The 13,116-nt window shown below is 38.4% G+C and overlaps 1 protein-coding gene across 2 annotated transcripts in view; it reads left to right on the top strand.

Annotated features, from left to right (window-relative positions):
• The window catches only part of MAN1A1 (mannosidase alpha class 1A member 1), a 148,214-nt gene that overhangs the window by 123,456 nt on the left and 11,642 nt on the right, over positions 1-13,116 (top strand). Inside the window, exons 7-10 of one of the 2 annotated variants that reach the window (XM_036024635.1) lie at positions 802-925; positions 2,814-2,907; positions 8,537-8,647; positions 12,864-13,088. In XM_036024635.1, coding sequence (XP_035880528.1) covers positions 802-925; positions 2,814-2,907; positions 8,537-8,647; positions 12,864-13,088 — 554 coding nt within the window. Of the gene's footprint in view, positions 1-801; positions 926-2,813; positions 2,908-8,536; positions 8,653-12,863; positions 13,089-13,116 lie in introns of both variants that reach the window. The other variant, XM_028509280.2, reaches the window with a different exon arrangement.

Here is a 13,116-nt window from a genome sequence, read left to right as displayed (position 1 = left end):
GAAATACAGTGCACCCATGAATATGGCCATGTCTCAGTAGCCTCTTCACATGTAGTTGTGCACATGTGTGTGTATGCAGGGCTCTTTTTTAAAAGCACTTCTCCAAGATGAGGCATGAATTAGGCAATAAGATTTGAAGCTCCTGCCTTTGACCCCGTTCGAATCTGAGCTGCATAATTTTGCTGACGTTTTTAAGCATGGATTGTATATGTCAGGAAGTGTACTTAGGATAGGTGAAGTATTGTGAAGAGAAACGTAAGAAAGGAAGTTCAGTAAGTGGAAGGTTTGGAAAGGATATAGTGTGAGTATACTGCTAATGAATCTTTGAAATTTATCCAACATCCAAGGAAAAATTGAGTATATAGTGTGAATGTCTATAATAATCCATGGAATCTCAGGCTGAAATTAACTAAAATGTTGAAGTGCTTTATTTAGTTAGGATGTGGGGCAGGGTGGGGAAATTTTAGTCTGATTTTGTTTTATATTCTACTTGGAATGGTGTACATCTCAATACAGCACTCGGACCTTCTAAAATATTTATCTGTTCATCAACAGCAAGCACATAGTAACTTCTTTGCGACTTAAGTGAACACTAATTTTCAACTTGGAAAAAAGAAGTGAAAGCCTGAAACTGGTAGCCAAACACAACAATGCTGGATATTTTTTTAATATCCAGAGTGAACTACTAGCTAAGGAGCCATTATTCAAAGGCTGTCTCTTTCGCTTGTACTTTTTAGAGCTGAAAAATAATGGAATCAGTCTGACCCATAACTCTTCCATCTCTTCTCTTCTCTTCTTCAGTGGGATTGGAAGGAACTGGCCCTGGGCCTCAGGAGGCAGCAGTATTTTGGCCGAATTTGGAACTCTGCATTTGGAGTTTATGCACTTGAGCCACTTATCAGGAAACCCTATCTTTGCTGAAAAGGTGAGATTCTCCACTACGCCACTACGCCTTGCATTGCAAAGCATTGCTCGTGAGAAACAATATCCTCTGCTGAGAGATTTGATAATATTGGATGTGGAAAAGAGCAACCAAGTTTAATATAGGTCTTTAAGGAGCTTTGTTACGTGCACCGTTTCAATGAACCAAACTAAACTCACCGTCTTTCCATGACGCCCTTCTAACTCAGTGTGAGAGGGCCGGTTCTCTGAGCCTCAAGCAAGTCACTTGACCTCTCTGAATATGTTTTCCATATCTAAAAATATATAATATTGTATGGACTATATAAACCAAGTATGTGAAAGACTTTTTAAACTCAAGGTATTATATAAATGCAAAGTAGCTATTGAATCAGTTTCTGATTTTCAAGAAACAAACTTTACAGATATTTGGATAAATTCATACTCACCCCACCATGCTGCCCTTAGCTTTTAGCCCAATTCTTAGCTCCCCTTTATAGCAAAATTCCTTGGAAAAGTTGTCCCTGTTTGTTTCTCCTTTTGTCTCCCACCTTCTTCAGTGCTTTCCCAATGGGCTTCTGTCCCAGCCACACCTGTCACTGTGACCAGTGAGGGCCACATTGCCAGATCCGCTCATCATTCCCACCCCTCACCTTCCTCATCCTCTCGGCGTTTGTCGCACTTGGTTTCTTCCCTCCGCGGGAGGTGCTCCGCCCTGGGCAACAGGCACAGGGCACTCCCTAGCTTGTCTCCTTCCTTCCTGGGTGCTGCTTCTCAGTCTCCTCTCTGGGATCCTCTTCATCACCCCAAACTCTAAATATTAGACAGCCCCAGAACTCCACTCTGGGTTTCTTCCTTTTATGTTCACTCCCTACATTATTTCACATATGGGTTTACATGCTACCTGTATGCTGCTGACTCCAAACTGATCATTTCGGTCCCAGCCCATCCCCTGAACTCCAGACTCCATATCCAAGTACCTGTGCAACATCTCACTAAGAGGTCCAGTAGACAGCTCCCACTTAAAATACTCAGATTCAACCCCCAGCCCTGCTCCTACTCAGTCTTCACTTTTTGCTAACTGGCACTTCAGTTCACGCAGTGGCTCAAGCCAAAACTCTTGAGGTCACCCAGTTCCTCTCCATCTAGTAACTTCAGGTCCAAAGGGCTCTGTGCTGTCACCTCTGCTGCCACCCTGGCATAAGCACCCATCACCTCCTACCTAGACTGGGCAGTAGCCACTGACTCCCACTCCCTCTCTTGCACACTAGTCGCACCAATTACAAACAAGTCTTTCATGGCTCCCCATCACACTCAGAATAAAGTAAGTCCTCACAGCCTGCATCTCTCTCCCTTTGCTTCCTGTCCTCCAAACCTACCCTCTTCTCACAGCTTTTATGCTTGCTCTTCCCTCTGTCCCAGTTGCTCTTCCTCCAGTTTCCTACATGGCTTGCTCCTTTTGTTTCTTAATATTTCTGCTCAAACACTTGTCCATCAGCCTCCCCAGCCCACCCCGAGTAGCAGAGTGCAGCCTCACCACCTCACTGCACTTTCTGTCCTATTACCGCCATGTGTCTTTTCTGCCGCATTTACCACCACATGTTATAGTATGTACATTGTGAATATTATGCTTCTTTTTATTATCTCTGTCCTCCCACTGGAATGGACTTGACTTATCTACTGAAATACCCATGGTTCCTTTTCTGGCATCTGACATATGGTAGATCAGTGTGCCTGTGTTCACTTGCTGCCTATTATTTTTGTAAGCCAGCAGCAACTGTCTTTGTTCTAATTCTGCATCATTTAAATCAACTTTTTTTTCTAACACGGGAAACTATAATCAAGAAAGACAGGAGAATGGCACCAAAATTGCCTTCTGGATTTTAATAGCAACGTTTTATTTTCTATTGTAGGTAATGAATATTCGAACAGTACTGAACAACCTGGAAAAACCACAAGGCCTTTATCCTAACTACCTGAATCCCAGCAGTGGACAGTGGGGTCAATGTAAGTCAAAGGTTTAACATTGTTTTAGCTCTTTACGGTACCCAGCACTGTTCTTCTAACCAAGCGGAAAAGCAGAATAAGGCACAATCTTTGGGGAGAATGTTTAGAAAAGGGGAAAGAAGGCATGATTCCTTTGATAAGAAGGCGTCTGTCATAAGAAAGACAGGCTGTGAGTGTTACCAGGAAACTAAACTGTTTATTTTCCATGCGTAACTGTGAGCATGATGACATGTAAGCACATTTAAAGCCGTTAATCACAAGGGGACCCTCTAGTCAGGGTGGTGTGAGGATGTTAGCCTGTAATGAGCTGGTCATGTGGACAGGAGGGAAAATCGTTCCTTTGTTTTAATGACTATCATCAGAGTTCCAGACAGAGTAGCTAGATCATTCTACTTCATAACGTTTTCTTTCTGCTTGACTACAAGATGAAAGAGGAGTCAGCATCTTTAAGGGTTGGGAAATTGAAAGAACAAACAGGGTATTTTCCCTACTTAATTTTAAGCCCAGCAGATAAAGGTTTCTTGCCAGGAGAATTACTTCCAGGGCAGGAGAAAGTATTATGCCAGAAGCCCTCACTTGAGATCCTTACAGAGTCTGACCAGGGGTATAATGATTCAGAGGAATTGAAAGAAATGTTCTCAAGCTGATTTGGAAAAAACAGCGGTAGATTAAGCAGCAACTGAGAGCAAGTGAAGAATACTAAGTGTGATGCCTCGCTGTGCCGACTGTGTCAGAATGCCTTAAAGTTTCACTGTAATTTGAGTTTTTTCATTATATTTTAATACCATATATTCTTAGATGGCTGTGCTTCATTGTTGCTTTAGAAGTACTTTGCTTAAAGAATAATTTAGTAGGAAAAATGCTAAAAATACATGTCTGTGGGTGAGTAATGGCGAGAGAAGGCCTAGCTATGGAGATTCTTAAACCATAATCAAGGTTGCCATTCAATGGGAGTGTGATCCACAGATCACCTGACATCCCTGAGGCCTTTCAAGGGGTCCTCAAGGTCAAAGCTGTTTTTATAATAACACTAAGACTTTCTGCTGCTGTGTTGACATTTGCACTTTCGTTGCAGAAGTACTGTTGGGTAAAACTACTAGAGCCACACTGCAAACTACGGCAGAGGCTCCAAATAATGCTAATAGTCACATTCTAAATATTCATGGCAGGCTAAAAAAAAAGAAAGAAAGAAAAGCCAATTTCACTTATGTTCTTAATGAAGCAAAAATAAATTATTGATTCTAGTAAATCTCAGCCACTGAATACACATCTTTGTAATATTCTGAGTGGTTAAATTGAAAGTACACTGAAAACACTCCCGCATAATAAAAACTAGTGGTTGCCTCATCAAAAGTCACTTGCGCGATTGTCTGATCGGTGAGCTGAACTGGTCACTATTGCTTCGTGGTCACCAGTGTCACGTGAAAGAACGGCTGAAAACAGAATGCTTTTCCAAGTTGGGTAATTAGTGGATATGTTCTTGAAAATGAGCCTGTCAGTTCAAAGAAGACGGACAGTGTCTGTGTCAGTGATGAAATTTGAACTTCTAAGTGAAAATTTGAATTTTGGAAAACTTGTATATGCCACCATGAATGAGCCCATTACCCTTAACCAACACTTAAGGACTGTTCTGATGAGATTGATGGTGATATTAACAAACATGGCTTTTTGCTGCTGTCTAATAAAATGGGTCAACATTTGGAAGATCTGCATAATTCAGTGAGCAGTATTTTCCAACAGACCAATGCTTGCTTTTCCAAAATCATGTATGAGAAAAAGATCCATTCAAAGTGCAAGATAGACCAGTGGCTTTAACTGCAACAATACAAAAGTCCATCAATATGGTTTCTAATTCTGCATTGCAATTAACTTTTCAAAAACTTTAACCTTTAAAAAAACACTAGTTGTCAAGTTTTGTTTTCATATTAAAGCAAAATATCCATAATAATCTGAAAAGACTATTAAAATACTCTTCCCTTTTCCAACTCTATAACTGTGAGGCTGAATTTTCTTCATCTGTTTCAGCCAGGACGAGATATAGTATGGACTGAATGCAGAAGAGATAGGAAAATCCAGCTGTCTTCTACTACAGGAAACATTAAAGAGATTTACAAAAATGTAAAATTGCATCACTCTTCTCACTAATTATTTTTGTTTTGTAAAATACAATGTATTTTATTGAAAATACTATATAAGGAGTATTCTATTTTAAATAAATTAATAAAAATATATTATATTCTGTTTTAATTCCACTATGGTAAACATTGCTAATATTACATTAGCAAGTTTGGAGGGGCACTTATTCATTTTTAAGAGTGTATAAAGGGGTGCTAAGATGATAGAAAGTTTGAGGGCCACTAGAGTGTTTGAGGTAAAATAGAACTTGAGTAGCTTTCTAAGGACAAGATGACTAAATATGACTCTCTAAAGAACAAGGGCTTTTAGAGTTCTCCTTCTCATGAAAGATTCAAAAGTTTAGGGAAAGTCTCTAGCTAGGATTTACAGTTTTCTTCCTATGATTAAGGATTTAGGAGTCCCTGTGAAAAGGGACAGAAGAGTCGATTGTACTGGAACATCCTGGCTTCACCTTCTGGGTCACAAATATACTATGTATCTGGCCATGTTTCCTGGTACAAAGAGCCCTTTATATCTGGGTTGCTTATGGGTCAGTTTCCTGGTGGAAAACCAAACAGTTGATGAATCCCAGGTCTCTCCTCTCCTAGCCCCATCCTGTGCTCCAGCCACAAGGAAGACACAGTTATGTTCTTATTCTTTAATCAAGGTCTGCTTGACCTTGCTGAGACCTGGGCTCATTCTGCTTCCTCAGCCCTTTCACCATTCTTCTGACTCTCCCAAGGCCCGGCTCAGTTGCCATTTCTTCTGGGAGGCCTTCTTCTTCAAGACCCAGTTTGGAATTTGGTAGCACCCACTCTTCCTCTACCCACCCCCTTCTGCCTCCCCATCCCAACACTTTGGGCACTGTCCTGTCACAGCCCTTTTCCTAACGATTTACATACATAACCATCAACCTAGGGATCAAAAACTTTCGAGGGCAGTGACTTTTTCTTAGTCATTTTTGTTAACCCAACACACGACATCACATACCTAGTAGGTGTTTACTAACTTGAAATCTGTGAACACTTGTGTACTCTGTATCCTGTCTATCTGCCTCTGCTTTGAACAGTGGTTCTATTTATTCTTTTTGAACAGTTTGCCCCTGCCCCTCAGTTGTGGTTAAGAGGCAGCATCTAGTCCTGATCACTGATAACATAAAGAGGTCTTGTGGCTCTTGAGGCCAGATATGAGGCTCCATGTCAATAAACAGAGTAATTATCATATAGTGTCACAGCCTCATTTGGGGGATTGCTTTGAGGAGAGAAGTTTAATCTGCATGAAGTCTACAAAATTAAAAATTGAAGATGTTGAGTATGTAATTTTTGTCTTAATTATTTTGCCATTTGCTATGTTTTTTCTCTTTTTAAGTATTAGGAATCTTCTATAGGACCTATTTCTATTGGGAAGAAAAGAATAAATTACCCCCTTCAGAAAGAACGTAATATTTGAGTGACTGTAGTATATATTACCTTTAGGACATTTGGGAATAAAAATAGTACATATGTTCTTTCTAGAAGTAGGCAGCCCTTTCCTGCTAACAAAATCAGGCGTGTTCTCTTCTACATCCACTAAGATATTTATTTACACAGGACTCTGTTGCCAACACAAACAGTCATCCAGACACGGGGGAATCTTAGTGACTGATTTGCTAAAACCTCAAAAGGGCTTTCTCTTGTTGCTCCTCTCTGTTCCTTAATTTTTATTCCTTCCAAATATGAAAATGTTATAGGTAGGAAATAAAGGAATAGGAACTACTACCTACCAAAATTAATTAAAATAGCTATATCAATATGTAATCCGTTCCCCCTTTTAAAAAATCACCAAGTGCCCAAACTTGCTTCTTTCATTTCTTATAGACTCATAACCCAAAGAGGAAGAAAATGAAGCTGCTTCTGGCTGTTAGTTTCAACCCTCATTGCTTTAACTCTGAAGGACTTGTCTGGACTGCGGCCTCGTTTCCTATTACTTCGCTTAGTCCTTGTTATTCTGACAGGAACCGGACAGCGATTTGCGTCACCATGCATGTCTTGCATTTGCCCCCTGCAATCGTGTTTATAACGACAGGGCTTATTACTGATGAGATAGGTTTCAGCCTGTTTAATTTTTAAATGTCAGAGGTTTCTGTGGTGATTTATTTAGGAAGCTATAAAGGTTACTTCAAACATTGCTATTTTAAGAACCAGTTCTACAATTGTAAAAACACTAATTTTACATGAAAATTAAAACTGCAATATAATTTTGGGCTTTAATAATAAAATCACTTATTTAATTACTTAAACACAGCCCTTCTAGCTTGAATAGATGTAGTCCTTACTGAGACTGACTGAGAAGAATTTTGCATTGTTCAGTGGTTTACCAAGTAGCTACTCAATGCACTTTTCCAGAATAAGTGCATCTTTACTAATGCTCGAGTTGTCTGTGAATTCTAGGAAAGATATGTCAAATAGATGACATCTGTTCTCTTAGGTAAGCATGCTTGAAAAATAAAAGTATTAATTCAAGCCCATCCAAATGTGAGACTCTGTATGGGTGGAATCAAATGGCAATTACCAAGGTTGTAATCTCATTTAGAGTCTGTAGTCAGTTTTCTCACTTTTTAAAAAATTTTTATTTGTATGTTTTTTATCCTCACCTGAGGACTTTTTTCCAGTTCTTCCAGAGAGAATAGAAGGGAAAGAAAGAGAAATATAGATGAGAGAGAGAAGGATTGATTGGTTGCCTTCCACATGACCCTGGAACAGGAATCCAACCTGCAACTTAGGCAGGTGCCCTCACCAGAACTCGAACCCGCAACCTCTTGGTTATGGGGACAACGCTCCAACCAACTGAGCCACAATGGCTAGGGCAGTGTTCTCACTTTTAATGAGGATATCTACCCTACAATTTGCAAGGTCGTTGGTAATGTGTGTGGTGGACCGGGCATAATAAATGGCAGCAGAAAAGGAATGTTGAAATGGTGTGTAAGGAAGAAAATGTTCTGCCCTATCTTCTTTCTTACAGCCTTACTCAAGAATGGGAACCCCTCAGATTGATAACACTAGAAAACCCATCTGCTAATAGTAGTCATCATAATGAACCACAAGAAGCTGCAGAGCTTCTTATGTTATTGCAAGCCACTATTTAAAAAGACTTGCTAATACTCATAACTTTGACATGTTTGTGTTATTGAGAGCTAAAGCAATTAAAAATTTATTTGACTATATACTGTGAAATATTTTATTTTGGCATTTTTACTAGACAACCTGATTTTGGGAATTGGGGGGGGATTATATGTTTTTTATCTTCATGCTTACAAAAGTACCCTGGTAATTATTTAGAGTATATCACATTAGTTAATAGCATATCTGCTCATTTTAGAATGTCTTTCTGAAAACAGGAGATTTGCTGGAATTTAAATGTAACATTAAGTTGCAGTTGACAATGGTGTTTTGCATCCTGGCTTGCTAATGTGATTTTGCTGCATTATCTGAATTAAAGGCTGAATCACTCTAAAATGCATTTCCCTCTCTTGCAGATCATGTATCAGTTGGAGGACTCGGAGACAGCTTTTATGAATATTTGCTAAAGGCATGGTTAATGTCTGACAAGACAGACCTGGAAGCTAAGAAAATGTATTTTGATGCTGTTCAGGTAAACCCAGTAGTTAAATCACCTTTGCCACTCAACTCCACCTTGTAACTTACATAGTATTCAAGCTTTAGTGGGGAAAAAAATAGAATACTACATGAATGGGTTACAAATTATTTCCGGTTAGGAAGAGGAAAATATCTACTAATATAACTATAATTATATTTGACATATTTAGTTCTAAGAGGGCAGCTAAATTTTTTATATGACTCAAACCTCAGTGAAGATTTACATATCTATAAAAAATAGGTTCACATATCTGAAAAAAAGGTATTTGTCTTCAGTGAGCATGATTTTTCTGCTTAGAGTCAATTAAAATTATGGAGAGGGAAAAATCCTGAAGTTATGTACTGAAAATTGACTAAGTTAAAATTTCCCAAGAGTACAGACAATCCTAATGCCTACCTCCATTTGAAGGAAACTTATCTCCAGAGCTGTAGGGACAGTACTCTGAAATAAAAATCTGAACTAACCAAACTGATGTTTAAGGAAAGGTGATTCGTAGTTTTCAAAGGTCTAAAATGGAGGATGACAGCTAGTGGAGGGTGTGGGGAGGGGAGGGAGTGGAGGAGTGAGTAAAAAGGAAAAGGACATGTGTCATGTCCGTGTCATGGACATGGAACATGGAAAAGGTCCATGTCATGGATGTGGACAACAGTGTGGTGATTGCTGGGGAGAGGAGAGCGTAAGAGGACTAAATGGTAATAGGAAAAATTACAATAAAGATTAAATCTAAAAATAAAATAAAATAGAGGACCAATGAGAGGGAACAAATACTTGTTGAACTGCATACCGTGTGCTAACACACTATACTGTATAGTGTGTCAGGTACATACTTCAAACACTGGTTTGTTTCCTCGCAGTAGGTTAGATATTATTCACCTTACATTGCAGATGGTAGTGCAGTTGTACTGTAGATAAGACAACTGCACTTCATAGAGGTTGAGTGTGAAACCCAAATTCAAACTGTCAACCCCTGCCCCTTTATTCCTCGCCACTGTGGATTTACTTGTGAATATAACTTCCATACCAAATGTAAATATTTCTTTATGGACAGTAAGTTAGCAAGATAAGTTAGAAACTACTTAGGAAAGTCTATAGGAGGTAGTCAGTGTAAGAATAAATTAAGCCGCCTTCAAAAATGAAAATAAATTTTGAACGTAAATAAAGTAAAGAAAAAGAAAATCATTTTATATAAAATACTTGAACTTGTACCCAACTTTTCACAACAAATTTTGTAACAGAATCAATTATCCTTATGATTAATAAAAGTAGTTTACATATACTTTATTATTATCATCAAGGCATCTCAAATAATGTTGTAAAATTATGGCTAAGTCATCAGAAAATTGACCTTTTTATAGACTACTTAATTTTATTTTTATAATTGAGATTAGTAGTTTATGAAGAAAATTTGGGATTCCAATAAGGAAGCCATTATTCTAAAACTGGTCTCCCTAGAAGAGGTCTGGCTGATTTTGGCATGGGCTGATTTATCTATTCAAATAAAATGCAACTTGCTTTGCTCTGGTTGACCAGATTAAATGTCACATCGGTCCCTTCTCAAGGTCAGTAGGGAGCTTCACTAATACAGCAGGTACAACTCTGCTATTTCACATATAGGAACCCAAACACCTTAGTTAGAACATTGGCCTTCATTTAGCACAGCCTTTATTAAGGAACATGATGAATGTCAAAAGTCTACTAAGATATGATCCACATGGCCTTTTCCAAGTTTTTTTCTTTTTTCTTTTTCATTTCTGTGAGGTTTAGGTTTTAACCTAGGGAGTTGTCCATACATACAGTATGGTTTCCATTACATCATTTTTTAATTACTATCCTGGCAGACATTTTAATTATTCTGAGCTTGGCCCTCTAAGACCTGATGTTCCAGGAAAAGCAACTTTAAAATATTCTTTGAAGTATTATTTTCCCTCAGTTTCTAGAACTATGAGAGGTATACCCACACAGCTTTTAACATATTGTATTTAGGCAAACCATTGACAGGAAAATCCATTAAGAACAATTGAAGTCAAAGTGTTTCCTGTTTCTCTTAATAGTAAAAACATTTTCAATACATTGTGTTTTCAACTTAGAAAGCAAAGCTAAAAGCACTTAAACTTCTGATTGTGAGAAGGAGCCGGGCCTTACATAGCAAAGATCCTTTGTCTAATGGGACTTACAGGGGTCATTATCATCAAGGAGAGGACCCTCTACATTACTGTTCTGGACAGCTGAGTTACTGCAGATACACAGTTCATCAGTTTTAGCTTCAAGTGAATTTTAGAAAGTGTTTAATCCCAGAGTGGTATGTTTTCTTGGGCTGTTTTGATGATAAAATATCTTGAGCTTTTAATTGACTATCATGGCCTTCTGTGGAGACCACACTGAACATCCACAGCGATGGATGCCCGCCCTGCCAGAGGTCCATTGGAGTGAGTACTACCTGGGCAGGCAGTGTATGTATTGGATAATTAGGATTCTATAAGCTTTATCAGATTAATTTTTTTTTTCAAATATACAAGGATAAAATCACAAAATATATGGCTCTTTTTTCCTAATCAATTCTCTGTAGACTTGACACGGCATTTTTCTTAGAGCCATTAAAGACTGTTTTTCCTTCTCTGTGTTTATTTACATTTTTTAGTTGCCATATAAATGTTGCCTTAAAGGTCTTGGAACTTTGTTGTCTAATTTATTTTGAGAAGTAGCAACTTGGTCAGAATAATGCCAAAAATAATACAGTATTTTATGCAAGATCCAAACAGGATAATAATGTTTCTCTAATCCATGCTCAAAAGCTATTACTCTTGCTCTACAGGAAGAATAATTTCTTGGGTGATGAACAGGTATCTGCCTAAAGGACTTTATTGCAATTTCTGCTATGAGAAGAGTAAATAGCTAAATTGTTCAGTTGCATTAAATAAGAATGAAATATTAATGTAATAACTAAATCATCAATAAAATTAGCTTAACTACAGTTAATGAGCACAGCAGTGTATTTATTTCTTACATCTTGGTTTCATTTGTTTACTTCTAATAAAGGTAGAGTAAGTGTTATCTGCCTGTGTATTCATTTTAATTTATTCTTCTCTATCACAAGTTTTATCCATGTGTACTATTCCCAAATGTCCTAAAAACCCCCCTTTTTTGATGGTAATGTAACAAGTCTAGACATTCTCATAGCTCTTGTCCCTCTATGAAGTAATTGGGGGGAGGGGGATAATTTTCTATTACAGTAATGAGAAATTAGTAATTCCAAACGTTCTTCATTTTTGCTTTTTTAAAATATAAAGCTTATTTTATTTTCTCTGTCTACTTTAAAAGAATATCAGTAGCCCTGGGGCAGAAATAAAAGCTGTTTTATAAATAATTTTTATAAATGTTAACATTTCTCCCAAATTTACAGGTCTGTATTCTTTTATTAAAATGTTTATTCATTGTACACTAATGTACTTTGTAACAGAACTACAAGGGCAGGACTTGATTCTAGTGTTACCAAACTGGAAATGTGAATGATGTGGTAAAAATGACCTCCATCGAGGGCTAGTCACATACTGGCCACTTATAGACAACATGTTACAGGGTTTTCTAAGGAGACACTGCTATTCCCATTTTATGAATAAGAATACTGAGATTTAGGGATGTAGTAAGCAAATTACTCACAAAGTTCACAAATAGAAAAGAGTTTGTCAAGGCTGGAATTTGAAGCCAAGCAACCTGAGTGAAGAACAGGTCCTTTCCCCGCTCTGTTTTGTTACGCCCTGAAACGTGACAGAGCAAAAGAAAAGGGTAATGCCACCGGCCCAGATGTCACACACAGACGTGCTCTGTGCTTCACCCATGGCAGGGCCTGTGCTCGTGTTGTTTTCCCATTTCTGAAAATGGAAATGTACCAAACCAGCTATCACGACTCCAGCAGTAACTGTCTTTGAGAAGGGGACAGTGTTTTAGGTGTGTGGAATACAAGTGTTTGATCACGGAACTGAGCAAAACCCACCACACTGGGCCCACAAGGTTCATTCTAAGTCACCAAACCAATAAGGCACAGAGTAGAGGAAGAACACAGAAAGAAATAACAAAGTTTGAGATTGAACTGGATTTGTAACACCAAAGTCAAATTGTGAATGTTATGTTGTTCTTTTTTTAATGTTGGGGGGTGTTTTTAGTATAAATTTGAAACGAGATTACAAATGCTGAAAGTAAGTGTTAATTTCAGGCGATCGAGACTCACTTGATCCGCAAGTCCAGCAGGGGACTGACGTACATCGCAGAGTGGAAAGGGGGCCTCCTGGAACACAAGATGGGCCACCTGACCTGCTTCGCTGGTGGCATGTTTGCTCTTGGGGCGGACGACGCTCCTGCAGAGCTGACCCAGCACTACCTTCAGCTGGGCGCTGAGATTGCCCGTACCTGTCATGAATCTTATAATCGCACGTGTGAGTACATGTTATTCTTCATTTACAA

Source organism: Phyllostomus discolor, chromosome 4 (genome assembly GCF_004126475.2).
Source record: "Phyllostomus discolor isolate MPI-MPIP mPhyDis1 chromosome 4, mPhyDis1.pri.v3, whole genome shotgun sequence".
In the NCBI taxonomy this organism is placed as follows: domain Eukaryota; kingdom Metazoa; phylum Chordata; class Mammalia; order Chiroptera; family Phyllostomidae; genus Phyllostomus; species Phyllostomus discolor.
This window is presented reverse-complemented; position numbering and strand designations above follow the sequence as displayed.